Below are 26,941 nucleotides of genomic sequence, written 5' to 3'. Positions count from 1 at the left end.
CTCATCAGCAGCGAGGATAACGGAGAGAGGCTGGAATGAGAGATTTCCTCCCTCGTGCAAACAGGCAGCGAGTTTAAGTTTTGTGAGAGAATCCAGCCCGCCTCTGTGGACATCAATGCGTTCCCCATTATAGGACGCAAATAATCCAGCTTTATCGTGGGCTGCCCGTCAGACCGGGCGGGGGCGGAGGGGTCGACAGATCTCCCCACATAAGCAGCAAAGTGTCAGATAAATATTCTCAGCATACTTGTTAGGGTTTGATGTCCTGCTGGAATATTGATGAAGGGACTCATGTTCAATCTATGCTTCAGCCACATACTTTATAACGAGGGTGTTAGAGCTCCACACCAAGGCATCGACAGCCCCACACGTGCGCACACGCCGGCTGAAAGCTCCACCTCAGCTCGAATTAAAAACAGAAAAGCACAAAGACCGAGTGTTTGTCGAGCGTCTGACGGGTGGGACTCACAGTGCTAAGCTTGCTTGAGGTAATGATGATGCGGCGTTCGTGCAGCATGCTGGCGTAGAGCTGGAGCATGTTGTTGATGTCCACGGCCACAAAGTACTCGGTCAGGTTTCTCTGGAGATGGACAAGAACAGGAGGACATTCAGGTTGGTAACAAACTGTCCTGGCACAACTCGTTTGCAGTAAAGCGCCAACGCTGCAGACTGAAGCCAGAGGAAACGCAGCAGTTGGACTTGTACGATTGCACACACTGTTTGGGAAACTTGGCAAACTTGTGCTAACTGCATCCCTTACACAGAGCCAACGTGATGGCACGTAGCTGTAAGTCCCCGCCTTAACGCTTCGAGCTGAGATTTGAATGCAGAAATCAACAAAGGACGCGAGCTCAGTTTGAATCTACCGACAGCCATGCCAGTCTGTGAACCTTGACATTAGAAGCAGAAGCACCGCAGGAGCTAAAGCTGATACAAGAGCGTGATGCAATCATTTCAAAGAGTGACATGTGTATCTGATTAAAAACGATTAGAGGCAAAGATGTTCCCAGAATACAGGGATTTCTCTTTATCTCTTCTTCCTTTTCTTTTCCACGCATACTTACACTCTCAGGGATAGTTGGCAGTCCATTGATATCCGGGGCGATGAAGTAGGAGTGCTGCGAAAACACAAACATGAGGAGAAAGAAGAGGGAAGGTCACGAGCGAGGCACGGCGCTCACGCAGGAGAGAACGAGGGGAAGAGGGAGAGAAAAAGGCCGTTCACTTTGTTCTATGATTTATGGCTCATCTTCAGCTCTGTCTATATGAATTGCTGAGCTGGTGTCTGAACTGTGGCAATGCTTTTATCAGGCCTACAGAACAGAGAAACTCAATAGCAGCTCAGCTCCCCGTAGACACCGACTGGGGTGATGTCTCCGGTGGAAAACGGAGTCTTTATTTAAGCGTTAAAAAGGCTCGCGGAGAGCGCGCGTGCACGACTCGGCGCAGACGCGCACTCTCGCGCACGGGTTGTTTAGAGGATCACAGGGCTGCCTGTCTCACTTTGGGAGAGCAGGGCAGGTTCAGTGTTCAGATCAAAGAGGCCTGAGAGAGGTGCTGTTTGGAGGTAGACAAACCACCAGGTGAAACACACTGTTGTGCGTCTCACACACACACTCTCCTGGAAGTACAGCTGCGCTTCTCTGAGGCCTTCGACTCAACCATCTGTTGCAGCTCTTCGTTCACAGGTTAGAGTCTCTGAAACGCACACTGAGACAAATCAGGTTAGAACGGATCAAAACTTTCAACTCTTTACATCATTAAACAGTCATTTACATTGGGAGTAACACAACAATGAAATCGGCAACTCGGACACCCACCCGCACCACCACCAGCACCACCCATTAAAAGTCCACCACAGTCAGGCAGGAAAAAAGCATGGAAACTTAATGCACAGGTGTCCAACTCCAGGCCTCGAGGGCCGCTGTCCTGCAGGTTTTAGATGTGCTTGATCCATCACAGCTGATTTAAACGACTAAATGACCTCAACATGTCCTGAAGGTCTCCAGAGGCCTGAGAATGAACTCATCATGTGATTCAGGTGTGCTGACCCAGGGTGAGATCTAAACCTGCAGGACACCGGCCCTCGAGGCCTGGAGTTCCCCCCACCTCTGTTTTAATGGTAAAAGGATCCAGTTTGTGTTCTGAGCTCGATCATCCGATTTCATCTTTGCCACTTTGAACGACATTATTGACGAATCCGATTCAGCGTTTCCAAAGAACGACGACCCGCCAGCTCATCTTATGATCGCTTTGATGCTGAAGACTAAACTCTGCATTTCTACGGATACGTTAAAGTCTTTCTACAAAGAGACACAGTAGATTTTATTTGCACATCATCATAATTTCATGTTGTTTGAATTCTCTGCCTGGCGACAAAGAACTATTCAGTTTAGTGTAAAACAAACAGCCCTTTCACTCCTTAAATAAATGTGATTTAAGGTCAAAAAAATGTGAAAAACCAATTTTCACGAGTAAACCATCAGTTTGCTCCCGGCGGACGGTCACCGTGCTGGTTGAACAAAGCTCAGAAGAGATAAAGACGCAGCAAATAAACAGAAACTGGAGCAGACATCAAGGTCTCTCCCCCGAAGCTTTGTATTATTGCTAAAGCCGTATTTGTATGCGTATTTTGCACGGCGACTTTCTGCAGCTGAAAAATAAAAACAAATTCGTTCTGATCGCTTAACGAGATGCGGGGTTGCTCGCCGAGACAGGAGAGCTCACGCACTGCAAACACTAACCAGACGCTCGCTCAGCCTTAACATCCCAAAACAAGGTTTTTGCTTGTTGCCAAGTAAGAAACAAAGCCACGTGATTTTCCTGCCCTCGGTGATGCCTGACAGAAAACACTAAAGCGAAGGAGCGTCTCCGGTTTCCACGTGCTGATTAGAGCTACAGTTAAATCAACATCAGGCGCAGCGTCGCCGTGTTCATGTAGAGAAACTCTGATGGTTAGTTTGTGGTTACGCTGCAGCTCCGATGCAGAGCTGCGAACAAATAAAACTGCACACAAATAGTCACACGTGATTGGTTGACGGCATTAGTACTTGGTCATCAGCTTTAAAGTTGAGTTAATTCAGCTCGTCGTTGGAAACCTCTACCATTACCCATCTATCATCTATGATAAAAGATAATAAATAAATAAAGTGTAAAATCGAGGACTTGGTGCTAAGGACCGCCACCCGTAACCACGGTAACTCTCCGCCTCCCTCTCCTTGTGCTCTGTGTAACTAAACAAAGTTACAAATTCGCGATGCTGTGATAATCACAAGCTGTGCTCCTCAACTCAACCCTGCCTTTCATTGGCTGTTTGCTTGCTTATCACCCCCCCACCCCCCCCCCCCACCCCCTTGTTCTTTCGAAGACTTGTTTATATAAAAACATTGAAAGTGGGTTAACTGGAAAGGCATCAAGGAGATTTTTTGAGTACAATTGCTTTAAACATAAAGAGAAGGGAAAAAAGACTTTTGATATTCAGAGAGAGAATCTAGCAGTGTGGAAGGGCATTAATCATTTACAAAGTTTGATTGTTTTCCAGAGGAGAAGAAACATACACCAAGGCCCAGGATAGTTTGTTTTTGTTATATTTAAAAAGATAGCGCAGCTTATTTGGCCAAATTGGAAATCCGCGGCTCCCATGCGATTAGTATAGCAGCAGTTTCATATTTCGCCTCCTCTGCCGTTCGCTCATTCCCCTCCACTCACCGGCTCCTTGCTTCGCTGATCTCTCAGTACTTGCCCAGTGGCAATATACAACTGCTCATTCTTGCACAATGAGAGGGAGAGAGAGAGAGAGAGGGTTCACAGATGAAAGGGGACAATGATTCTTCTTCTTGGCTGCCATGATAAAACAAAAACACACTTTAAGGGAATAATTCTGCTTCATCAATTAAATATCAAACTAGTGGCTTCTCCAGAAAAAGAGCGAAGGAGAGATGAAGCTATCACCTCTGTTCTCTGGGGCTTCTTTTCCAATCAACACTCAGACGGGAAGAAATGGACTCGTTAGCCTTCACAGAGATTTATTGATCGCCTTGTATTAGTCTTGTTAGGCTGGAAATTCATATGTTTAATTAGACGAGTGTTCTTCTACAGCTGTTTGTCTAATTGGTCCGAAAAAACAAAAAAACTAAAGAGAGGTGGTCCCCGAGGGCAGAGGCTCCCACGAAACCCTTTGATGCTGTTACAGTACAGAGGCCCTAAAACTCAAACAGATACTGGAGAGAAACCATCACGCTCGTCTTGAACAGGGACGTGACAGAGGCCGAGCTGTGTCACAGGCCGGCTTTCAGCGACCGAGCTCGTTAGGCCGTTCCACTTTTTGGATAAGCGGAGACACGGCGAGCTGTGAAAGGAGGCTTCCACTTTAAACATGTCCGGCTCAGGCTCATCGCACGCCGAAACAACGGGTTTCCAAACGGGGTGTCAGTCGCTGTTCCCACCTACAGCATCTACTGCTCTGCTCTCTCATTTATCTCAACCTCCGCTTTCCTCCACCCTCATGTGCTCGTTTCTTCTTTGTGACGACTTTAATTCTTTTTTAAAGTTGCACGCTGCCACAATCACCACCTGTCCCCTCTTTCTGTCTCTGCCTCTGATAACGGGGAACACAAGATACCTACCACACTCAGGTTGACGGGCGTGAAGGGCTTTGGCACAGGCAGGTCATAGAGGGAGTTCAGCACGTCGTTCAAGTCGTTTTTCTAGAGGAGACAAACAAACAAGGAAAAGAGACGCGTGAATTTTATTCACTCGACTTGTTGATGTCACAAGTTACGTGTCAATCTCAAACACGGCGCTGCTGCAGACCACAGGGCCGTAGGGCTCCGCAACATCCGACCGACATACGTTTAACGAGAAACGGCGAGGTTAAAAGACGAGCAGCAGACGCTTATTATCTGTCGGCGTTGATTTACAGCCCGAGAGCGGGCTGTCAGTAATTAAGCCCCCACCCCTCGCTGCAAAGACAGAGGCCGCAGGAAGCCGGCAGAGAACTCTGTCTGACCACAGATCAGGCCTGAGACGATCCTTCCAGCACTTACGGCTCTTTGACAGGATCACCGTTCACACTCTCGGCCTCCTGCTGGAGAAACAAAAAGGAGGGACGACTGTTTGCTTCAACTTCCTCTCTGAGAACTTTGTTTTGGTTTTGTGTACGAGCCGCTGCTCGCGCCAGGAAATGAACGCGCGAGCGTTTGTGTGTGTGTGTGTGCGTGCATGAAGTGGAAAAGAAATAGAAGCAATAGACGGCAATATACAGTAAAGGGAAGGAGGGTTAAGGAGGGAGGGGTGCAATCGAACAGCCTCCTGTCATGAGAGCCTCAATGCTCACACGCATGGTCAGCAACACGGCCTGGGGAAACAGTTCATTTACCCCTCGCCTTAAACCCTCATCGCTCTTCTGTCTTCCCTCGTCTGTCAACATCTCCCTCTCGCCTGGAACGGACAGCGGGGTAAATAGAAACCAAATCATGCACACTAACACTTCAGTCACCCAGGATTTCCAGCTATCCTTCTGTCTCCGTCTTCCTCGCACAAACTGTCCTGATCTGCTTTTGCCCCACCCCCTCCTCTCTTCATATTAGATTATTCTGATGAACTGCAGGAGTTTGTGTGTCTGCCATTGTCTACTTTAGACAGACACTTTGTCCTGATCGCTGTTCTCAGAGGATCTTGGAAGAAGCAGTGACTACATGACAATTGAAAGTGATCCCAAAGCTCCCTCCCCTCCCTTCAGTCTAAACAGTGAAACATCACCTACACCCGCTGCACCAGGCGCTGCGCGTCTCCCCAGTTTGTTGCATATTTTACATTTCCCCTCCCTCTGCTAGTACAATGCAGCGAAAAGTCAGGGGAAAAGACTTTAGTGAAGTGTGTGTGTGTGTGTGTGTGTGTGTGTGTGTGTGTGTGTGTGTGTGTGTGTGTGTGTGAGAGTGTGTGTGTGTGAGAGAGAGTGTGTGTGTGTGTGTGTGTGTGGGAATTTTCTTGTTCTTAACGATTTGTATTCCAGTAAATCATCAGGAAAAACTTCCAGTGTCAGATCAGCGTTTGGTCTGTGAAATGTCAACACTGTTGCTGCTAACAACAGGAAGCGAGTCGAGCCCGAGACGGCTGCTCGCCAAAGACGACGCGCGAGAACACAATGCAGGAAAACATCTCGCCGCGGCGCCGTGTTTGCGTGTCTCTCAGGCAAATCCCACTACACCTTTCCTCATTTTGTTTTCCATTAGAGCACAAGTGTAAATAGTCGAGACACAGAAAAAGACCAGATTACCTGTTGTTTCGATAAGTAGTCTGCCAGGGTATTTAGAAGCTTGTAGTAGATTTCAAACCAGGGTAGGTAACTGCAAGAGTCAGAGAGGAACGTGTTAATGTGCAGCACGGGGAAAAGCTTTCATTCATTCAGTCATCAAACCGGGAGGTGACGAATCAAAGCAGGACGCGCACGTCGCTCCCCGGCAGACGTGTGCGTTGCACGAACGGCGTGACCTGAAGAGCACGCTGCATACAGGGCATGGACTCTGTCAGAGTCGTTACACTGAGGAGGAATTAAACGCTATCTCGTCCTTATTATGGCGTTCTTTCGTGCTTCGGGCCCTCGGCACTCCAAGAATTCCCACCATGTCTGCTCCTTAAATGAGGAAACAAAAACAATGGATTCTTTAGGAAGAAAGAAAAAGCACCACATGTGATGTGGAGGGATGCTATGGTTTACGAGCATGCTGCTCCCAGATGCACAGGCTTAACAAAAATGCCCCCCCCCTCCCCCCCCCCCCCTCCTTCTTATGCCTTTTGCATATTTAGAAGAAGAAAAAAAAGCTTTTCCTTATGTAATGAATGTAAAATAAATAAATTCATTAACAAGCTCAAAAATAATTTATACTGCAGTGTTTGTGTTCGAGCTAATCACCAAGTACACCCACCATAAGCTAAAAGCATCTGCAGCATGGCTTTCTTTACAAAGTTGACATTTTCTTGGCCAAGTCGACTCGTTTCTGGGTGGACGATGGCCAACATTTTCCTTTTGGCACCAAAGCTGCGAGGCCTCAGCGCGTTTAATGTTATGCAATCAAATACTAAAAACATGGTGTCCTATCAACTTATTGCATTTTTATTTCATTCAGGCTCTTAACATGCAGTTTTAAACACTGCATGTATAATGACTCTGAGTAAGGACCAGCACTGCCATTAAATAAACAGACTCCCATTAATGCTTCATTAACTCTCCTGCATTGCAGGGCTGGGAAAAAGAATTAGTGACCAAACGAGCCGGTCAATCAAACGTGGGCTGTTTTTTATTTCATTAGCAAATCGAGACGTATTAAAAGCCTTGGATTGGCCTCGTACTCCTAAAGGCAAAGTTTTGCGTCTCAGACGGTCGGCTGGAGGAAGAGGAGTTTGCAGGGCATGGGTCACTGGCTGCTCCGCAGACTGGAATTAACAGACAACTAGAAAACAATAAAGTGGACTTGATGCAAATTTTCAGATCGCATAAATCCGCGAGGGGCCAATGACGAGGAGAGGTGCAGCGAAGCGCACCAATCAGAGAGGCTGAGTGACCATTAGTCTGAAACAATCAGTCTCTTAACGCGACGATTTTGTGACATCTGCACAAAGATTTAGCGCAATCGGGTCACACTTGCTGTAGAGGCCCAATCAAACACGCGGATGTTAATTTGGTGACCGGATATCAACCTGAAGACCTATTTCTGCCACGTCAAAAGGCAAATATGTGCACGAGGGTCAGTTTACACAACTTCAGTCTGATATAAAGACCGAGAGAGAACAAAGGCCGGGCTTATCTGAGCCTCGTGTTTAAAAACCAGGCTTCTGGACATCAATCCTTCATTTTTCACCACAGACGTAAACGACTCACACTCGTTATGCTGCTGGTGCCGTAAATCTTCAGTTTTACAGAAAAGTGCATTATCACCGTGACGACAGCCAACCGCAAATTATCAATATTCCGGCAACAGGATGATTTTTCCCCCTTTATTCCAACCCAATCAAATGAATAAAACTTCAATGAGACACTGTTTTGCTCTCCCCCCCCCTCTGCTTCCTGTATGGGCAAAGTGAAAGTCTGGAAAGCTCAGAGAGATACTCCTACTCGTCACAGTTCATTGCTCAGATCTGTTTGTGCTTCACAAATCCTCCGATAGAGACGGAGAGGCATCTATCATTGGAGTGCTCGGTGCGTGGGGGCCCCCGCAATCTCTCCTGCCATTTTAAACACGTCTTCCCAAAGTGCCATGCACTCAGAGAATGAACCGGTTAATCTGCGACCCACTCACAGCCTTCACAGCGCTCTTCATCCCAGACTCGGACCATCTAACAGAAGACAACACGCGCCTTTGGAGCTTTGTAATCGGAGCGTTGTGGACGCGCAGACGCAAAAATACAACCCAAGACTGAAAAAGAAACAAATTAGCCAAATTACTGCTGTAAGAGAGGTACTTATTAAACAGTTAAAAGCAACTTTGTTGCCCACCAAGGAGACCACAGGTTGCAACACAACTCCCCAGCAGCAGCAGCCGTCCCCTCGAAGCACAAACTACCTTAAAAAGCCTAAGACCCAATCACAAGGACCCTCTCCTGCTGCCATGCACCTCTGACAGGTCAGAGCAGTTTTAGCCCGGCGGTTTGAATGTCGGGGCTCATCGGTGTCGCGCGGCCTCTTTTCCTCCCATAAAGTACCTGTTGGGTGTTTAGCGTGACAGTTATTCCTGTTCCTGTAGATGGCTCTTAAATCTTATTTAACGCACAGGCACCTGTAATCGTAAGTCCTCTCACACTTTGTAGACGGCTCACTGGAAGACTGCCTTACACGACTCCTTTCTGGGGTCGAGGGTTAAGTACGGGGACGAGCGAACGCTAAACCAAAAGCAAGTCGAATCGATTCAGGAGCCTCAGCTGTGATATAAACTTTATTTTACTCTTTAATTACACGAAAAGCAGGCTTTGGTCACCCTGCTGGGGTGAAAACGGCAGAATTAAAAGTACACTGTGTGTGTGTGTGTGTGTGTGTGTGTGTGTGTGTGTGTGTGTGTGAGCCCTGCCTGGAGGAAGCCTGGTCTTTTTGGTCACGACTTCAGCGACGACACTACAAAGAGCCGTCCACATAAAACTGTCCTGCTCATTAAGACACTTCCTCCCGTAAGCAGAGGTGACAATTTTACTGTGCAGCACTCGCGCAATCACAAACTGTTTTAATGAGTCCTATTTTATATTTGGGACCTAGAAGAACAAATATGAACATGTCGGCCCGGGCCGCCGTCGACTTGTTTCACATTTGAAGAAAAAACTACTTTTATTATCTTAATTTAATTTTTTTCTTGAATCCCATCTGGTATTACTAACATCTTTACGAATCATAAACAAAGATAAAGTCGCGACCGAGGACCTTGAAGACGGGAACTTTATTTCCAAATTTCTTGCACACACTTTAATCCTTTTAAATATCCTCGCTCGTCGTGTCCTGGACGAGCGAGGATATTTAAGATGGAATAAAAGTAAAAAACTAAAAACATAACCGAGCTGCGCATTAACAATTTTAAATGAACAAAACAAAACAAAAAAAAAACAACTTCCTATACATTATATTATTATAAATGAAGCGAGCCATGCAAACTACTCAGAATGCATAATGAATTTTATACATCATATGTCAAATGAATTAGCATGTCTAACTCAGCGAGAGGGACAGGGGAGCCTCTGCTAATTGGCAGCGAAGCTTCATGCATAATTATGGGCCAAGCGTCTTTGCTGTCGCACTGTGGCAGTAGCCGAATAACGAGGAGAAAAGAGAGGGAGAGACGGCGAGGGGGAGAGGGAGAGAGAGCAAGAGAGACAGAGAGGGAGGGAGAAAGAAAAACAAAGGCCATGGAAGATGGCCAGGAAGGGTGGGTGGTGTGGGGAAGAGGGACACTGTTCTTCACAGCAGCTCATCAGGGCAGCGACAAACCCGCGACTGTCCATCAACAGCCCCACACACACACACACACACACACACACACACACACACACACACACACACACACACACACACACACAGGCGAGAGCAGCTTTACAATAACAGAAAAAGCCTTTGTCCTCGTCGTGCGGTTTGTTATTTGTTCGACTTCATTAAAAATATCGTTCTTGTACTTTTCCCTCCTCAGCTCTATCCTCAGTCCACTCCACTGAGATCGTCACTGCAGTGGCTTCTTCTCCGTCATGGCAAAGTTAATTACATCTGTAAAAACACTGTGTCAACATGCAATTACATGGGAATTAAATGATAATAGTCTTTGCCGGAGCGCAATTATGCAAAGAAAATGCCTTTTTTTTTCTTTTCGTGGGTTTGCTGTCCTCATTTATGTGCGCTGTGATAGGAGAAATCCACCTATGAAAATATCAAAAAGTGCTAAACTTTTGGATAATTATAGGCACATCAGTAACATATTTGTGTGGGCAGATGAGACTATAAAATTTGTTATTCTGGCATAGAGCAGCTCAGTGTGAAGTGTGAGAATGAATGAAAATGCTGCCTCAAAAAAATCTGTGTTCACTTCAAAGATCGGCTAATTTTTTTTTCCTCTCCATCAAACTTGATAGATAAAAAATAAAAACAGTTCTGCAGCGATCCATAGAATTTATGATTTTTATTTAAAGAGGGCAGAGCAAGTCCGAGTTATCTGAACGAGTAAATAAAGACGGCAACTCACACATATTCTCTTTATTTTGATGTATTTGTGAAGAGCAGTTTTTAATAACCTCGCTGCTTATTTATGGAAATTGTGTTCGATGTTCCTTTAATAAAAATTAAAAAACCTGTAAAGATGCTTTAAAGGTTCAGGATTCATCTTAGTGAAATACAAATGTAGAAAACATTTTGGGAGGAATAAGACTACAGACACTTCACAGAGCGTGTGTTACCTGAGCAGACATATGCAGACCCGGCAGCCTTGGGTGAGTCGGCAGAAACCAAACCTCTGCTTGCTGTCGATGTCCGTCAGCACAAAGGTGAAATTCTGCCCCACCTGACTCTGGGAGACCCTGGGCGACAAAACGAGGGACACGTGCTGTGCACGCTCACAAAAACCTCACAAGTGTTTAAAACGAAAACACACACATTTAAGAAGCAGCACAACAAAACACAATTAGATGTAACTGGCCCAGAAAGAAGGCCTCATTCAAAAAGGAAAACTCCCCACGAGCTAAATCTCCAGTCAAGCTCCAAATCTGATGTCACATATTTCGAGTATGACTGGTACAAAAGAAAAAAACAGTGAAAAGCTTTTCCAACCCCGAGGTAAATTCCAGTAAAGCTCAGTACACGCCTTCAACACTAGATGGCAGCAGCTCAGCTTCAGTAAAAATACCAAGGAGCCCTCCCTCTCTCTCTCTCCTTTCTGTCTTTAAAAATGGGAGTTTTTACCGTGTCACTTACTAAAAATAAGAGCTGTGCTGCTCTCAGGCTGCTGATCTGATTGGACCTACAGTCCGTACAGAAACACGCTCACTTATATTCTCAACTTTGGCCACATTTGCACTCACAGGAAATCTCACTAACCACAACTGCATCGTGTGGGCCTGTCGCTGATGACCTCATCAGCAGCATCACTAATAAAACCTGTGGCTTCATCATTAATATGACGATCGCAGCATTCATTTCTTGGTTTGTTTTTCTTGCTTTTTAGTTTTTAAGCCGGTGAGCTGGCGTGGACGTCATCAAGTAGTAGCTTATAGCTCCTCGTGGTATGTGCAGAGGACGTGTGCTTCAGGTGAAAGTGAGCTGCGCTGCTCAAATAAAACGAGGAATCGTACCTTTCCACGTCAAAGGGAAAGCAGAACTTTGGTATCGTCTGAAGGACCTCCTGCAAAAACAGAACAGAGTAGAAGGCACATCTTTAGACGCGCACACACACAGTCGTCACTGATGAAACCCATTAAAATCGTGTTTCCATATGAAAGTCTCCGGGGCTTCCGCTAAACGAGTGCTATCAACTGGCTGAACAAAATGGGGATTAATGTTGAATGTTACTGATAGCAATCTGACAAAATCTCCACATCCCAAACACTGCAGCCTGAATGCACTTAATCCAAACGAATGGGCAATATAAAGCACTTCATTTGGCAGAACAGAGAGGAGTTCCCCCTTTTTCCCTCTCGCTGTCTTTTAGAGGGACGGCGAGGGATCCTCCATCCACAGCTTGAATAATTAGCAGTTAATAAGTTCATCGATTATCAGGTGCCAACGGGAGATAAAAGGACGAGAAAGGAAAGAAAGAAGAGAGGAGAAAGAGAGGGTGGTGGTGGTGGAGGGGGAGTGGGGGGGGACACGAAGGCTATGGTAGCAGATTGTAGTGACAATAGGCTAAGCAGCTCTGTGGGGTTAAGAAGTAGGAAGGGGGTTACAAGCCTTCAGGGCTTTACCTCCAAACACCTCCCTTGTGACTTAGGGGAGTGTGGAGGGGGTGGGTGGGGCGGGGGCACCTTTCCACCAGCGGCATATGGATTTAGACAGAGAGCAGGAACAGAGCGGCGCACCATATGGGTGAGCCACTCCAGACCGGCCACAGAGCCGCCGAGCGTCCCCGCTCTGCCTGCTAACCTGGCGCCAGGTCGCTCTCTCGGCTTCGGCCAGATTCTGCCAGGCTCTGAGGCTGATCCCAGGGACTGGGTGGCCCTCTGCTATGCTCTGGCCTCTCTTGCCGTCTCCCCCTCGCTCCCTTTCTTTTGCTTGCCAGGACAGGTTGGGTATCTGTGCTTCTGCAGGGAGCAGTCGCTGACCCCCCCCCCATCAAAACTTAAACTTGCCACCTGGCACAGCACAAACACTCCCACAGCTACAATGAGCTGAACGGGCGTGCGTTTTGAGAGGACGACGTATGTGAGCGGCTGCTTCCAGGGTGGTTAAGACTCCACATTTGTGTATTTGTGTGTGTGTGTGTGTGTGTGTGTGTGTGTGTGTGTGTGTGTGTGTGTGTGTGTGTGTGTGTGTTTAACTGTGCTATATGTTTGTATTTGCCCACATATGGAGGATGAGGGGAGGGGCTGAGGGCGAGGCACGGTGGGTGGGAAGTGGTTGTTTTTACTCATCAGGATCTGTGATAAAATCGAGAACTCAGCAAAGACGAAGGGCTCAGTGGCAGTGAGGTCTGTGTGTGTGTGTGTGTGTGTGTGTGTGTGTGTGCGCGCATGTGTACATACGTGTGTACGCACACGTGCGTTACCGTCTCTGGGTGTGCGCGGCTGTAAAACTGTCACACACATCAGAGCTGCCATCGCTGTATGTGCTTGCTGCTATTATTAACCACTAACGTACGCACACCAATATGTTGCAGAGAGCCCTCCCAGGCGCACCGCATATGGCACACACAGCCAAACAGACACACACACGCGGGCAAAGACACACACGTTCTCCTGCAAATAAAAACATTCCACTTGCCAGATTTCTGAGCCGTCGCAGCCCCGCCCACACCAGGTATCTGTGTTTGAGTGGCAGCTGAGGGGTTGCTGCGACTCTGATCTCACGCAGGACCACGAGGAAGTGATGCGTCTGTGCGTGTGTGATATGACATAAAAGCAGCAGGCATGTTCTCGCTCCCTCTATCTTTATATATATCCATCTCTCTCTCATATATATATTCATTAAGTCTCAGACAGCATGGAGACACTGCTGCTGTCTTTAGCATTTACACCGAGTGGACAGCCGAGGATTGTGCGGCACATCCTGAAATATGGTTTCTGATGTCAGAGAAGAAGTCGTCTCTCCTTTTTCAGTCATACATGTATTTTAACATTCATCTGTTGTTTTCCAATAATTGATTTGCTCTTTATTCCAACCACAGTTTGTCATGAGGTGGCAGCAGTTTGCACACAGTCCAAATCCGAAAGATTTTCTGGTTAGAAGAAAAAGATTTGGGAATGTTTGTTGTGCTCATTAAAATAAGAGCGTAGCTGCTCGCTTTAGCCGACAGTCAGTGAATTGGTGCACGTCCATTCAGGCTTCAGTTCGATACGCCGGTGTAACTCTGACTCGTTAGCACCGATGGTCACTTCTGTCAATGACACCATCACGTCCCTCGTGCAGAAAGTATTAAATATAGAAACATTTTTTGATAAGTGTCCCTTTAAACTGTCATTTAGGTAACTGTGGTAACCATAGCCACAGATTTCTGCCTCCATCTGCAAACAAAGTAAATGGATGTTTTCTTCATGAAAACTGTCATGTTAAATATTAGGGGCGGGACTTTCGAACATCTTTTGCTTTTAAGGCTCATTTTGTGTGAAATTTTTTATTTATGTTTGTTTTGTTGAAATCGTTTGAAACAGACGAGGAATCGGTGTCCCCACTGTAGAGGATATTCTGCAGATTTCACTATCAGAAGTCTTCACTTGGACAGTCTAGCTGGCTGGGAACCAAAAGAAATAAGAGGAGGAAAATGCACCGTGTGCGTGCGAGTGTGTGTGTTTGAATCGACCCTTTATGCCGAGCCCAACAGTGTTGCTGTTCCAATATTTCTTTCTGTTTTAACCAAAGAAATCGACTGCTTGTATGTGATTTTCAGCTCGCAATCTTCCTTTGCCTCATCTGTCAGTCTGTATTTCTTCTTCCTACATCATACCTGCATTACAGGGAACTAAGGCATCTGCAGCTCTCTCACCATGACTGGGCCCTATACCACAGGGATATCTAAACACCAACGGCACAAAGGGGATGTTCTGCCACAGTTTCTTAGTACACTAAGCACACACGTGCGCAACCGCACACACATGTAGACACCCCCACTTGCCATTTTCCCAAGACAAAAGAAAAAGAGGCAGCTAATATATTTGCAGCTTTGCGAGAGGGGGAGGCGGGTGTGAGGGAAGAATCTGCTGCTAGGCTGGGCTTGGCAGACACTGCTGTGTGTGTCTGTGTGTGCGTGTCTGTGTGTGTGTCTGTGTGCGCTGTTTATCGTGAGTGGAGACAGGGGTATCACTCAGTGAGACAGAATGCTCTGGGTTCCCCCAGCGGACGAGCGCGCTATCACTGCACCACAACACTACAACAGCGCGCAGCAGCACTGTGCAGCTTTGCACTGCAGCCCCACAGAACAGTGCGGTACAGGAGGGAAGAGCAACAAACTTTGAGAGCAGGGCGACACTCTTACATTTCTACTTTAAAAAAAACAGACCTAAACTTCTCTTTTATTCCAGCTCTACCCTAATTTCTTTAGAAGTAATTGTAGCTATATATGGCTGAGCAAAACACTGGGGGCTGAGAGGTTTGATGTGGAACAGATCACAATGTGTGGGCCTGGCTGTCACACACACACACACACACCTGTGCACCTTCTTCTTCTGGGCGGTTGCTAAAAAGGGGGGCGGGGTTTTCAGGATCACAGCGAGGAAAGAAAAATGCAGACTACATGCTAAAGTCAGCGTCGGCCACGTGTTTCGTTTCGAGCGTGAACTTCATGAGTAACATTCACTTTCCCATATTCTTGCACACAGACGGAGGCAGACAAGCACAAGTGTTGTAGAGAAATGTGGATGAAGGCAGAGAAGGAATGAGGGTGGAGGAGAAAAGGAAGGAGTCAGAGGGAGAGAGTGACAAAGTGAATGTCAGAAGGAAGGAAGAGGTGGAGGAGGATGGATGCAACAGCACAGGGAGGCGAGGAAAGAAAGGAGGGAATGAGAAGCAGCTTGCAGTTCATGGCCCTCTCCCTATGCAGCGAAGACTCCTCCCTGGGGGTAGGATGGGGGGGGCTCAGGACTTTAAGCCCCTGCCCTGCTTTATATTCCCCTGGCTACTGCAGCCAGATCAATGCTGCTAGCTACCCGTCTCAGTCAGCCTGGCTCAGCAGGCCCTAGAGCCTTCTAGACAGAGAGCAGCTTTAGGAGGAATGGAGACTGGTGGCAGGCAAATTTGTAAATGTAACACAGATATACTTATATTAGAATCAGACCCTAAAGCATTAAATCGCAGGGCTTTCTTTGTGTGTGTGCGTGTTAGCCCATTACTGCAATTCAGACACACTTTACATTACTGTCAGCTGTTTTCAAAGCATGCTGGACCGTTTTAGTCTTTCACTGTATAAATTCACCACGTGGTGTCCGCTTCTACTTTTTTATTTTCTTGGTCAAAGTTAAGTTATCGTTTCCTGGTAATGCAATTAGAAGTGCAGACTGATTTGAAAAGTCTGCGCTGTATTACTAAAGAAAAACAAAATAACTCAAAAATAATGCGGACAAGATGTTCGCTGTGAGCGATTACCTCACCAGAGTCAGGCCTTTACAGTAAGAGTTTAACCACATGGACATCGATTAAAGCTGGGAAGACGTGCTCGAAAACGCTTCACATCTGTGCGTCGCTATGACGACACAGCTACAGAAGTGCGAAACACGCTCGGTGCGTCGGTCAGCTAATGTGTACGAGTCAACAAACCAGTCGTGAGTTACTCCAACAGGCTAACAACGTCGGCGCTGAGTATGCAAACGCACACTATTAGCATCCTAAAAGGTACGGAGCCACAAAATACTGAAACTGCAATCAAGTAAATCTGAACTACTATCATGAAGCTACATGTTTACTTCTAAAAACCTGTAAAACGGAAATATGCTAATGAATTATTTGTCAGGAAAACTCATTTTAGGCAAATTAAAGCAAAAAAAGGCAGAATCTGAATCTTTAGGAGCCTTCGTACACAGTGTGACACCAACGTCTCAAAAAGCAAAATCCACAATCTCTTAACTGTAATAGATTCTTAAAATGACCCAAGTGGGTCGTCTTCCTCAACGAGATGCATGAACGGGCCTGCTTTAGGTCACTTCCTGTGAATCTTTCATAAGTGCAAGAAAACTGTTTTTTGCAAGGTTATCTCGTGTGTCAAACACGCGCTATAAGACCACAGCGCTTTGCAGCAGGTAGGGACTCGGGTCATCCAGCCGGCCCTCAGCAGTCTAATGAAATAGTCAGCAGGGCTGCTAACACATCAGTGCTGGAAAGCACAGTATCTAAACTCACCCTTCCTTCACCTCTTCCTCTCGCACTCTCTTGCGCCCTCTCCATCACCTCCTCTTTTCCTTCCATCCCCCCCAGCCTCCGTCCTCTTTCACCTCCCTTCTAAACCCCCCTGTCGTCATCTTCGATTGCCCCCTTCCTGCATACCCCACCTCTTCCTCGCCCTCACCGAAACCCCTCGTCCCCTCTTTCGCCCCCCTTTTCCCAATTAGTCTGTCTGTGTGCAGCTACCCAGCCGATCTCTGCCCATCCTGCCGGTGCTGGTTCGCTCACCCGGCCCCTCTGGCGAACATGACAAAGAGAGATCCTCAGTATTCAAACAGACACGCTGCTTTCAAATGCCGAATGGCAGGGTCGACCTGGGTGCAGCTTTAAGCAAAATATTCAAATTCTCAGCCTTTCTTTTTTAAGAATTTGCATGGATATGCATTCATTTGCAACGTGTAAAGGCACAAGGACAGCTGAGCCTTGGTTTGAGAGAGAGAGGAAAAAATAAATAATGCAGAATAAAAATGTGTGATTGTATGAAGCCTTGATAGGGGACAGCAGTGGATTTGAAACTGTTGCAGCCGCCAAGCGACTGGCGACCCGACGACTGCCGTCAGAGAGCAGGTCTGTGATCTAACTGTAAACAGCAAACTTCCTGAACAATTTCCTGTTTGTTCAATGAACTCCAAACTGCACCAGATACTGAAGCTTACAGGAGACTTTACTGAGACAGAAGCACAGAGAGGAGGAGACACGTAAACCCAGCCTTCGTTTGTCCAAACCAAACTAGACCGAATCAAAATTCTTGATTTTTGTGGCCTCCCGCACAAACACCTTGTATGCACTGTTCAATCAATTTTCTAAACCAATAGATTGAGAAAAGGAACGAAAGATTAATCTACTGTCAAATTATAGACTACATCATATTAATGCAGTCCTTTACAAGTATCAAGCAATCAATACAAGTAACTTTTTCCAATAATGGCTACCGAGCCACTCCATCTTCCTGAATGATTCAATTGTTTTCTAGGCAGAAGATAAAAACTGTGGTGGTCGCTGTAAAGTGTCGTCTCAGGCAGCTCGTGTCCAAGAACTCAGCGCCGAAAGGAAAAATGGAAAAGTGTTAATCAAGTTACAGAAAGAGGACGCCCTTTGACCTTTAAGTTCGGCGTCCATGAACGAGTCTATGCTGGGGCTCAATGTCACAAATGCATTTTCTTATCTGAGGGAGTTTCATGTCACGATTCCAAGATGTCTCCGCTTACATTTTCCAGGCAGCTCATCAGATTGGAGATGCCCGATGCAAACACATGTAGAGGGGAATTTTCCAGCAGATGTAGAGCACGGACAAGACAAAGAAGAGGACTGAAATGACAGGGAGACGGGGGAGATGCCAGATTTAGCGATGGAATAAAAAAACTAAAAAATGAGAGAGAAGAGCGAGGAGACGAGCAGAAGAACAATGGGCAGAGGCAGAGCTTCCTCTGGCCGCTACAGACCTCAGACCCTGCAGAGATTCCTTTCATTAGGCTTTAATAGTATGCTGCCGGCTTGCCATTCTGACCTGCACTCTGTGCCGGTAATAAGAACGGCCTTCAGAGCCGGACCAAAGCAACAGAGCTGCTTGAGAATAGTGGGGGAAGTGGGATGGGGAGGCGGTGGGGAGAGAGGTGGAGGGGCACATGAGCCTATAAAGTGCACTTTCAAATTGACACGGGGGCGTTACATTTTCACATTCTTGCTCGCTCTGCCCCGGCTGATTGGAGAGGGAGATGGAGGGAAGAAGGAGTTTTGCCCTTCTGGATTTTTTTTCTAATTCCCTCTACGAGTTCCTGTTCCCAGTGACCCCCTCTGGTGCGGCGCGTCTCGACTGAAGGAGGTTATTTTTGATTAACAACATCCCCATGTTGTCAGAGCCACAGCTCAGATGGTGCTAAAGCTGGCAGACTGATCCTGCGGCCTTTTAAAGCACCTACCAACACCTGACAGTCGCATTTACCTATTCCTACTATATGTGAATTTGCCACCTCTACAGCCGGAGACACGCTTTGGGGTTGTGTCAGGAAGGGCGTCCGGCACAAAACTCGTCCAAATCAAACAGTGAAGCTACCTGCTGTGGAGACCCTCTGCAGTAAACGAGCAGCCCAAAGTACCATAGCAAGAATTAAAAAAAGGCCGAGCACCCCTCGACTACAAACGTGACGTCACTTTGCATCCACGAGCAGAATGTCCTCGGTAAGATCCAACAAGGGGAGGAAACCGTTTCTCTGATTGCTTTTCTACACTTTTAGGACACAACACACACGCAGGATGAATTCAGTTATAAGTCAGTAATAATAAAACACATGACACCCCCTTAACCGCCGTCTGTCCAACCCCCAAACTCACTCCATGGCCAACAGCTGTAAATGAGTCACCTCCAATTTTAAAGCACTCTACTGGGGTCAGTACATGGCACCTACTGTATTACACCAATTTATTTTGAGTTTATTCCTCAATGGGTGCATTTATGTTACGAGGGGGGGGGGGGGGGGGGCTATTGCTCGGAGAGCGGCGTCAACAATAACACTGCACATTATTCCAGTGCTAATACCCTGTCCTGCTGATGTCCTGTCTACATATCACAGATGGGCTCAGACAGGGGAGAGCAGCAGTATTATGCCTCTGCTGAGATCTTCCACTGAATATATAACCACGTGATGGGGAGTGAGACATCTCCCCCTAACACACACACACACACACACACACACACACACACACACAGAGTTTTGGGCCAAGAGAGCTGCATATGCCCCAAACATACAAGCATGGGTTTCATTAATGAAGTGCCAGGAGGAGAGGGAGCGGGATATAGCATATGTGTGTGTGTGCGTGTGCATGTGCGTGTGTGTGTGCGTGCACTGAGCAGCCGGGGGGGGATTTCCTTCTTTAAGCTTTCAACTCCCACCGGGCTTAGCTCGACTGTATGAACCCTGATGTGGGCCTGCCTCTAACACATGGCGTCACACACTCTCGACACACACGCGCACACACACACACGCGCGGACTAACACACAAACAGAATGTATACACTGAAGCTCAGCAGGGGAGCAGTAGTGCAACACCGGCTCCTAAACATTTGGCGGTGGACGTCTCATTGACAGATGTACAAGGAATCTAGCAGAGAGGGTCGGGGCATCGCTGCGTCCTCCTCTTCCTCCTTCTCCTCTCCATCCTTCTCTCCCTTTACACCCTATTCATTTGTCATTTTTGCCATTTCTGTCTCTGACTGGTGGCTGCTGGTTGTGCCTTGTATGGGGTAGTTAAGGGAAGAAAAAAAAAAGCATGCCCAATTAAGCCACATTGCTGTGCGTGTGATAGCTCTCCTGGCAACAGCGGTATGCAGTTCGGGTGAGCCCGTCGTCTACAACCATTAAAAAGAGGCTTTCCTGGTTGACAGGAGCAACCTGTTTGCAAGTGTAAAGCATTCGTTTCCTCATCTGTGAGTTCGGCCATAACACACAAAGAGTTAGCAGATGAGCAGATGAGAATCTGAGGGTCTCTTTGAAGCCAGTTTGCATACGTTCAAGCTGGGAACTCATCGGCTGCAGTCGGCAGACTCTGGAGATTACGGCCGGTATTTGGGGACTTCTGGGTAGCCAGGCCAAGACTTCCTGTTTCAAGAGGAGGTCACAGGTTTACGACCGCAGATAAATTTATCATCAGACGATAGCAAGCACCAGACATCCATGGATGTTCATTTCTGAGCTAAAAGAGAAAAAATGACTCGTTTCTGCCTAAATTTAGTCGGGAGGTGAAAGGATGCTGTTGAAAAGTGGAGGGCTTCAAGTTTAATGGCAGCACAACCAATTACTGTCTGAAAATTATCACTGTGATTATTATAGCTGAGTATATGTACATGAGCTGGTTCGCATGGGTCTCGTTCTTTTGACTGTCCAGAGTCTGTCTGGCTGCGACTCTGCTGGGACTCTGAGGAGCATCCTTTCAGTGTTCAAACACATTTAATGGCATCTTTTTCTAGAAGTCCTAAAAGAAAAGCCGTAAACTTTTTATCCAACGTTGTGTTGACAGCAGGCAAAAATCGGCTTTTTGGCGTCTCTTCAAAAACAACCAAAGCTCGTCCAGACACGGCAGCTCAACACAAAATGCGACGACGGAGATTCATGTGCAGAACCTGTTTGGAGATAGCAGCACGTTACCCTGAACAAAGACCTCCGATGACCCGTGCAGCAGGAGGTGGAAGGATGTTTTTGCTAAAACTCTCCCAGTTCCCCGTTTCTAAATTTCTGTTCCCTCGCCGTGGCCACGTGTGCAACAGCTGCCTCCAGCACAGCTTCCCGGCTTGCACGTATAAAATGGAGGAATATAATAAACCTACTAGTTTGTTCTTCCTAAACTGAATTCAGATAATGTACAGATTAACTGCATACATCTGTGTATGTAGCTGAATCCACTACTCTTCACTTGCAGGTTGGGAAACAGCCAACAGTTCTTTCCTACCGATTTCTCTTCGCCAGTCATTCGCCGATATCGGAGAGATGTGAGCAACGGGGCGTGAAAACACTTCCCCTGCTCTCCTTTTCCCTCTCTACTACTCTTCTTCTCCCAGGAAGGCAGCCCAGAGGTCAGTGCAATCAAGACCCATGAGCAACAAAGGGCCCCTAGTTAGGCGTCCAGCTCAGTGCCTGAGCCAAAGGCCAGCTTAGTGGGGCGAGACTGTCCATTAGGCAAGACCCTGGAACACCCGAGGGATGTGAGGTGAAAAGGGTTAGAAGGAAGAATAAAAACAGTATCAACCCAGTCGCACACACACACATATTCTCAAAGACATACACAGATCATATGAGGCCTTGTTTGACACTGCTGTCAGGGTGCAGTGAAGGGGAAAGACAAGGCCCTGTGACACGCTGAGCAACACACACACACACACACACACACACACACACACACACACACACACACACACACACACACACACACACACACCTCCATACGTGTAAACCCAAAGAAGGTAATAATTCCCATGTTTTTACAGACTTTCACAACAGTGTCTCACAGGTTTGCGAGCTGACCATGTGATCTACAACAGTGCCTCCAACCTCCGTCGCCGTCTTCTCCTTTTACACTGATCTAATTCAAACTTTCCTGTTATTATATCCATCTGTTCTCCTACTGCTTTTCTATTTTGCTCCACTGGGCATCAACCGACAACAACGCATCATCGTCTTGAAGCATGTCTGGGCCCTGCCTTCGCACACCCACAAGGACTCCTTCACCACCGCTCTCGCCCACTTTATCCTCTTCTCCTTGGGGTCAACCCTCAGTTCCCTCAGGGCTGAAGTCACCAATCATGTCCACCGGTTCCTACGCTTTACCTCCATCCCTCAGACCGCTGCTGTCTCACCAATCCAATCGACCTCCCTTTCCCTGCCTCCCCCACCCAGGGCCAAGTCCACAGAACTGTGGCCACCAATCACGGCGTGTCAGGCAGCCGGTCCTGATGGAGCACGGTGTCAGAGCAACGCTGAAAGCTGCCGAGGATGAAGCCTCGAGAGACCGCTGCCTCTCTTCGCTCTTTTTCTTCCTCTGTCTGTCCCTCCCCTTCTTCCTGTCTGGCTGATGACTCGGCGAGCTTTCCAGCAGAGACAGATATACAGGACTGTGTGACGGGGAAACACGTCAAGTTTAGCCTGAAGTCATGACATCTCAGTGACAACGGTGGTCACAATTAAAGAACCACAAAGACAATAGCTCTATAAGGCTTTCCATGTCAGGGTGAAAATAACCCAGTCATCTTTACACTGGGATGAACAACAACATTACAGTTTACACTCTCATTAATATTAAATTAAATCATTGCAAATGCAGAAGCAGTGTGTAGTACTGTACACTTTCTGTATCGACTGTATCAGGCAGACATGTTTGTGAATAATCTTTAGCTGACTGAGGTTTGTGGGCATTTGCCCTCATTTCAGTTTGAGTGTCCTCGCAGCACTTTCATCTTTCTTCCCCGTCTCAGCCGTTCGGTCGTAGATCTGCTGCTGTGCTCGCCGTTATTTCCTGTTTTATGACCCAATTTTAGGCCATACTTTAACTGTCTTTAATACAAAGAGGTTCATGGTCAACTCAACGACTCCAACATGCCCAGATCACCTCCTCTCCTCACACCACCGTGCTCGACGATTGGTGCGAGGTGCTGGTCTGCCGTAAGGTTGGGAGATTGGACGAATATATCGACAATCGGCGATAGGCCGAGCCCTTCGCCCATCGTTTGTGAGTAAGTTTGCTATTAAGGTTGGTTGAAGCTAAGAGAAGCAGTCAACGGAAAAAATAACAGCGCTGTTTTAACATCTCCAGCTACAAGCAAAAGCAGCGATTCATTTACTGAAACTCATAACAGAAAGAAAGAACGGCAGCAGCCGGTGTTCAGAAAACCCCCAAAACATTTTATTTAAATTAAAAAAACAGAATGGAGAGGAGGGAAACAAGAAATACACGATTAAACAAAAAAGTGGTCTCTTCCAGCACACGTTAAAAAAAATCTCTGATGTAAAGTTCAGCCTTTTGTGTGATTTGGCACATTTAAAAAAAAAAAGAAAGAAAAAAAATCCTGCATTATAAATCTCATCTCTCTCGTCGACATTAATCCTGAAACAAAGAAGAAGAGAAGGTAAAATATTCCCTCCAAACAAAGCTTAGAAATTCTAAATGTGCAAATCAGCCCATCAGGTTACGTTGCTCTGCCCATTAAAAAGTCGCCTATCATCGGTTTTTTATGGAAGCCTGCTTCCGCCACTAAAAAGTAAAAAACAAATCCATAACTCAAAATTCTGAGTTATTTTCTCGAAATTTCGAGTTATAGATACTTTTTTTTTGGCAGAAACGGGCTTCCATAGGTTATCGGACTGACGATTGTTGGTTGGAAAATTTTTATATATCGCCAAACCGTAATATGCCGTGTTTGGTTCATGCCAAACGTAGAGGCGTATCATGACCAAACGTCAACCTTGGACATCCATCCTTCGATCGGATGAAATTTTGCAAACCTGAGCTGTGAATCCACACAAAGACACAGCAGGCCTGTACCGAGGAAACAAAGCGCATTTTAACTTAAAACTGCATGGCAGCAAAAGAAACGCACACAGTGAAGAGGAAAAGTGGATTACTATAATTTCTCCACAGAATACGTCCCAGAATGCATTTAATAAAAACGTGATTTCTACATAGCGATGTATCAAAGCACAGATTTTTCCTTAAAATCGAATTTGAACCGCAGCCTTGGCATAAATGAAAAACAGCATGTTTTACAGTCAACTCGATGCAGTTTGTAGCAGGAAGATCAAAGCTTCCTTATTACAGTAAAATGTGTGGAATAGCCACGGAGAGTTAACATCAACCTTAATAGTTAAAAGAAGGCCTTGCAGTAAAAACTATTCATAATTCAATATTTCCTTTATTTCTCTCTTGATATTATGCTGAACCCAGAGTGGATGAAAAAAAAAGATACTGCGTGTGTATAATTTGCAATTTCATGCAACAGTGGCTCATGAGGGGAAATATGAGAGAAGGATTGTGGAAACATGAAGGCTGATGAACCAGAGGGGAGCGTAAGGAGAGGACGGACAGATCTGTGTGCAGAGATGGAGATGATGTGACAGTCGCAACAAGACAGAAAAGAACATCATTACAAACACAAGATAAGACCACTCAGGAAATCGACTCAGCCGTGGATTTCCTGAGAGTAACAACAACTAGTTTCAGTTGCCACAATCATCTTCAGCAGGTATGAAACAGCCCGACACAAACCTTTAAGCATACGTGCAAATATCTATTATTAGTGAAAAAGGAAAACAATTCTCTTGATATCAAATGGTATGGATAACAGAAACACTCCCACTGGGGGGATGCTGGGTCAATTTGGATTTCTGTTTCGAAGTTACTAAAAATAAATCTGATTTTTCCAACCAATCGCTGTCCAGGTAAGTGGACTGGTGGAGATGCATCGACTCTGCTCTGCTCTGGGATCCTTGTCTCATCGTTTTTCCAGACTTACATAAATTTAAGTCTTAAACTTCTCGTTCCCCGAGATGATTCATGCTTTTCATTTTATGCAAAGCTTAAAGGGCTCGACTACGTGACTATTTGTTAAACTGGTTAACTGATTAAACAGAGTGAAAGTAAAAACAAGGAAATAAAACTGCAGCATTTGAGATGGAAAACTGAGTTTTACACTCGAAAGCACAGAAAATTTGCAGAAGGGAGTGTCCGAGTGACTAACTTCACATTTTGAAATAAGGTGGAGCTGCAGACAGTTTCTGCAAGTTGGTCCTCTGTTGGTGGAACTTGCTGAGTGTTTATCATATTATCCTCTGTTCTTTACACAGAAGTGGGCCTTCTATACCACACTGTGGTGTGTGTGTGTGTGTGTGTGTGTGTGTGTGTGTGTGTGTGTGTGTGTGTGTGTTTTCCACTACTTTGGGATGAGATCTGAGAGGAAACGGACAGATTTCCATCTGTCTGCTTCATTTGCAAAAAAGAAGAAAAAAAAAGTCCTTCTTATGATTCAAATATATGCTTTAGCCACCTCTCTCTCCCCTCCCTCCCTTCCTCTCTCTCCCCTCCCTCCCTTCCTCTCTCTCCCCTCCCTCCCTTCCTCTCTCTCCCCTCCCTCCCTTCCTCTCTCTCCCCTCCCTCCCTTCCTCTCTCTCCCCTCCCTCCCTTCCTCTCTCTCTTCCATCTCTGCTTCTCTCTGTCCAAATGGCATCTGTGGATGACCAGGGCACAAGTCTCAGGGGTTGATAGAGAAATCGTGTTGGGGGGAGAGAAGGAGCGAGCACCTCTCGCTTCACATTTCCCTAGCACCACCCCGGCATGCCAGCCTGCAGTCTGTTCTCCTTTGAGCTTTCTATTCTACCACTGAACAGGAGAAAAAAATCAATTCATATTTCCATAATCCACACTCCTGTCTGTCTGCATGTCTTTGCCTCTCCCCCTCCTTCCATCCCACTCTCTCTCCCTCTCTCCCTCTTCCTCTCTCTACCCCTTCTCCCCTGGGGTAGACTAACCCCTCCACCCTGATCCTACGGCCTACAAATGTCATTACGCTGAGCAACAATAACGGCCTAAACAAAAGGAGGCCTCGCTCTGAGCTGCGAGCCCCTCTGCAGAGATCGCTGGCTGCTGCCGCCATATGCCGGCCAGCTCGGGCCACAGAAAGAGAGCGAGACTGTGGCTACAGAGGACTCCAGCCCTCAGAGCCACAAAGGAGGAAAGGAGCCTTAATCCTGGTAATGAGGCCCGTGAATACAGCCTTTATGTATACGGGGGAAAGGGCCAATCCCTCTGTACACAGCAGGCTAACTGGCCATCTTAAGGGCCATCTTATCCACACAAACGATCTGGTCGACAACAGAATGAAAGAAAAGCGAGGTTGCGGGGGGCTAAAAAGGACAGCCACGCTGGAGAGGATGCACGAGGCCCGCGTCAACACAAAAACCGTGTTGGCCCTATGTTTACGTCTTCATTTCAGTTCCCCCCCTTCGCTTCCATTTCCTGTTCTTCCCTCTGCAAGTGTGTAATTTCTTGCTCGCTCTCCCATTCCCTCACTGCCTTTACCTCGTACTCTGATAGCACGCTCTGGTTCTTGTGGGGCAGGCAGACATCGCCTGAAGCATCTTTCTACAACTCAGTTTATTTCTCAAAGTGGATCAGAGAGGCAGGAGAGCTGTTTAAACTCACTAGCTATGCTGCTGTGTTGAAGTCTATCGTAACCTTCGCCACATATTGGAGTCTATCAGCTACACGTCTGTTTATTCCCTCCTCTCAGCTGACAGGCTGCCCAAAGTCATCCGTCCAGCCATCCGGCTCCAGGATCTGCTCTGTGGTTGCTTTTAGCACCGAACACAATGTACAGCCCGTCCTGTCTTCTCTCTCTCAGCCTCCGCTCGCCGATGATGG

At 46.7% G+C, this 26,941-nt stretch overlaps 1 protein-coding gene across 4 annotated transcripts in view; it reads right to left on the bottom strand.

Annotated features, from left to right (window-relative positions):
- Positions 1-26,941, bottom strand: part of dennd1b (DENN/MADD domain containing 1B) — a 92,590-nt gene that overhangs the window by 44,267 nt on the left and 21,382 nt on the right. For 2 of the 4 annotated variants that reach the window (XM_085252685.1, XM_085252687.1), the window contains 7 exons: positions 11,812-11,861; positions 10,921-11,040; positions 6,278-6,347; positions 4,626-4,706; positions 3,709-3,768; positions 1,065-1,118; positions 470-580 (listed from right to left, as the gene is read on the bottom strand). In XM_085252685.1, coding sequence (XP_085108811.1) covers positions 470-580; positions 1,065-1,118; positions 3,709-3,768; positions 4,626-4,706; positions 6,278-6,347; positions 10,921-11,040; positions 11,812-11,861 — 546 coding nt within the window. The remainder of the gene's footprint in view (positions 1-469; positions 581-1,064; positions 1,119-3,708; positions 3,769-4,625; positions 4,707-6,277; positions 6,348-10,920; positions 11,041-11,811; positions 11,862-26,941) is intronic. The other 2 variants (XM_085252686.1, XM_085252688.1) reach the window with 2 other exon arrangements.

This window comes from Mchenga conophoros, linkage group LG17 (assembly GCF_057382185.1).
Source record: "Mchenga conophoros isolate Kocher_MC1m ecotype Shallow Benthic linkage group LG17, M_conophoros_male_GT1.1, whole genome shotgun sequence".
In the NCBI taxonomy this organism is placed as follows: domain Eukaryota; kingdom Metazoa; phylum Chordata; class Actinopteri; order Cichliformes; family Cichlidae; genus Mchenga; species Mchenga conophoros.
This window is presented reverse-complemented; position numbering and strand designations above follow the sequence as displayed.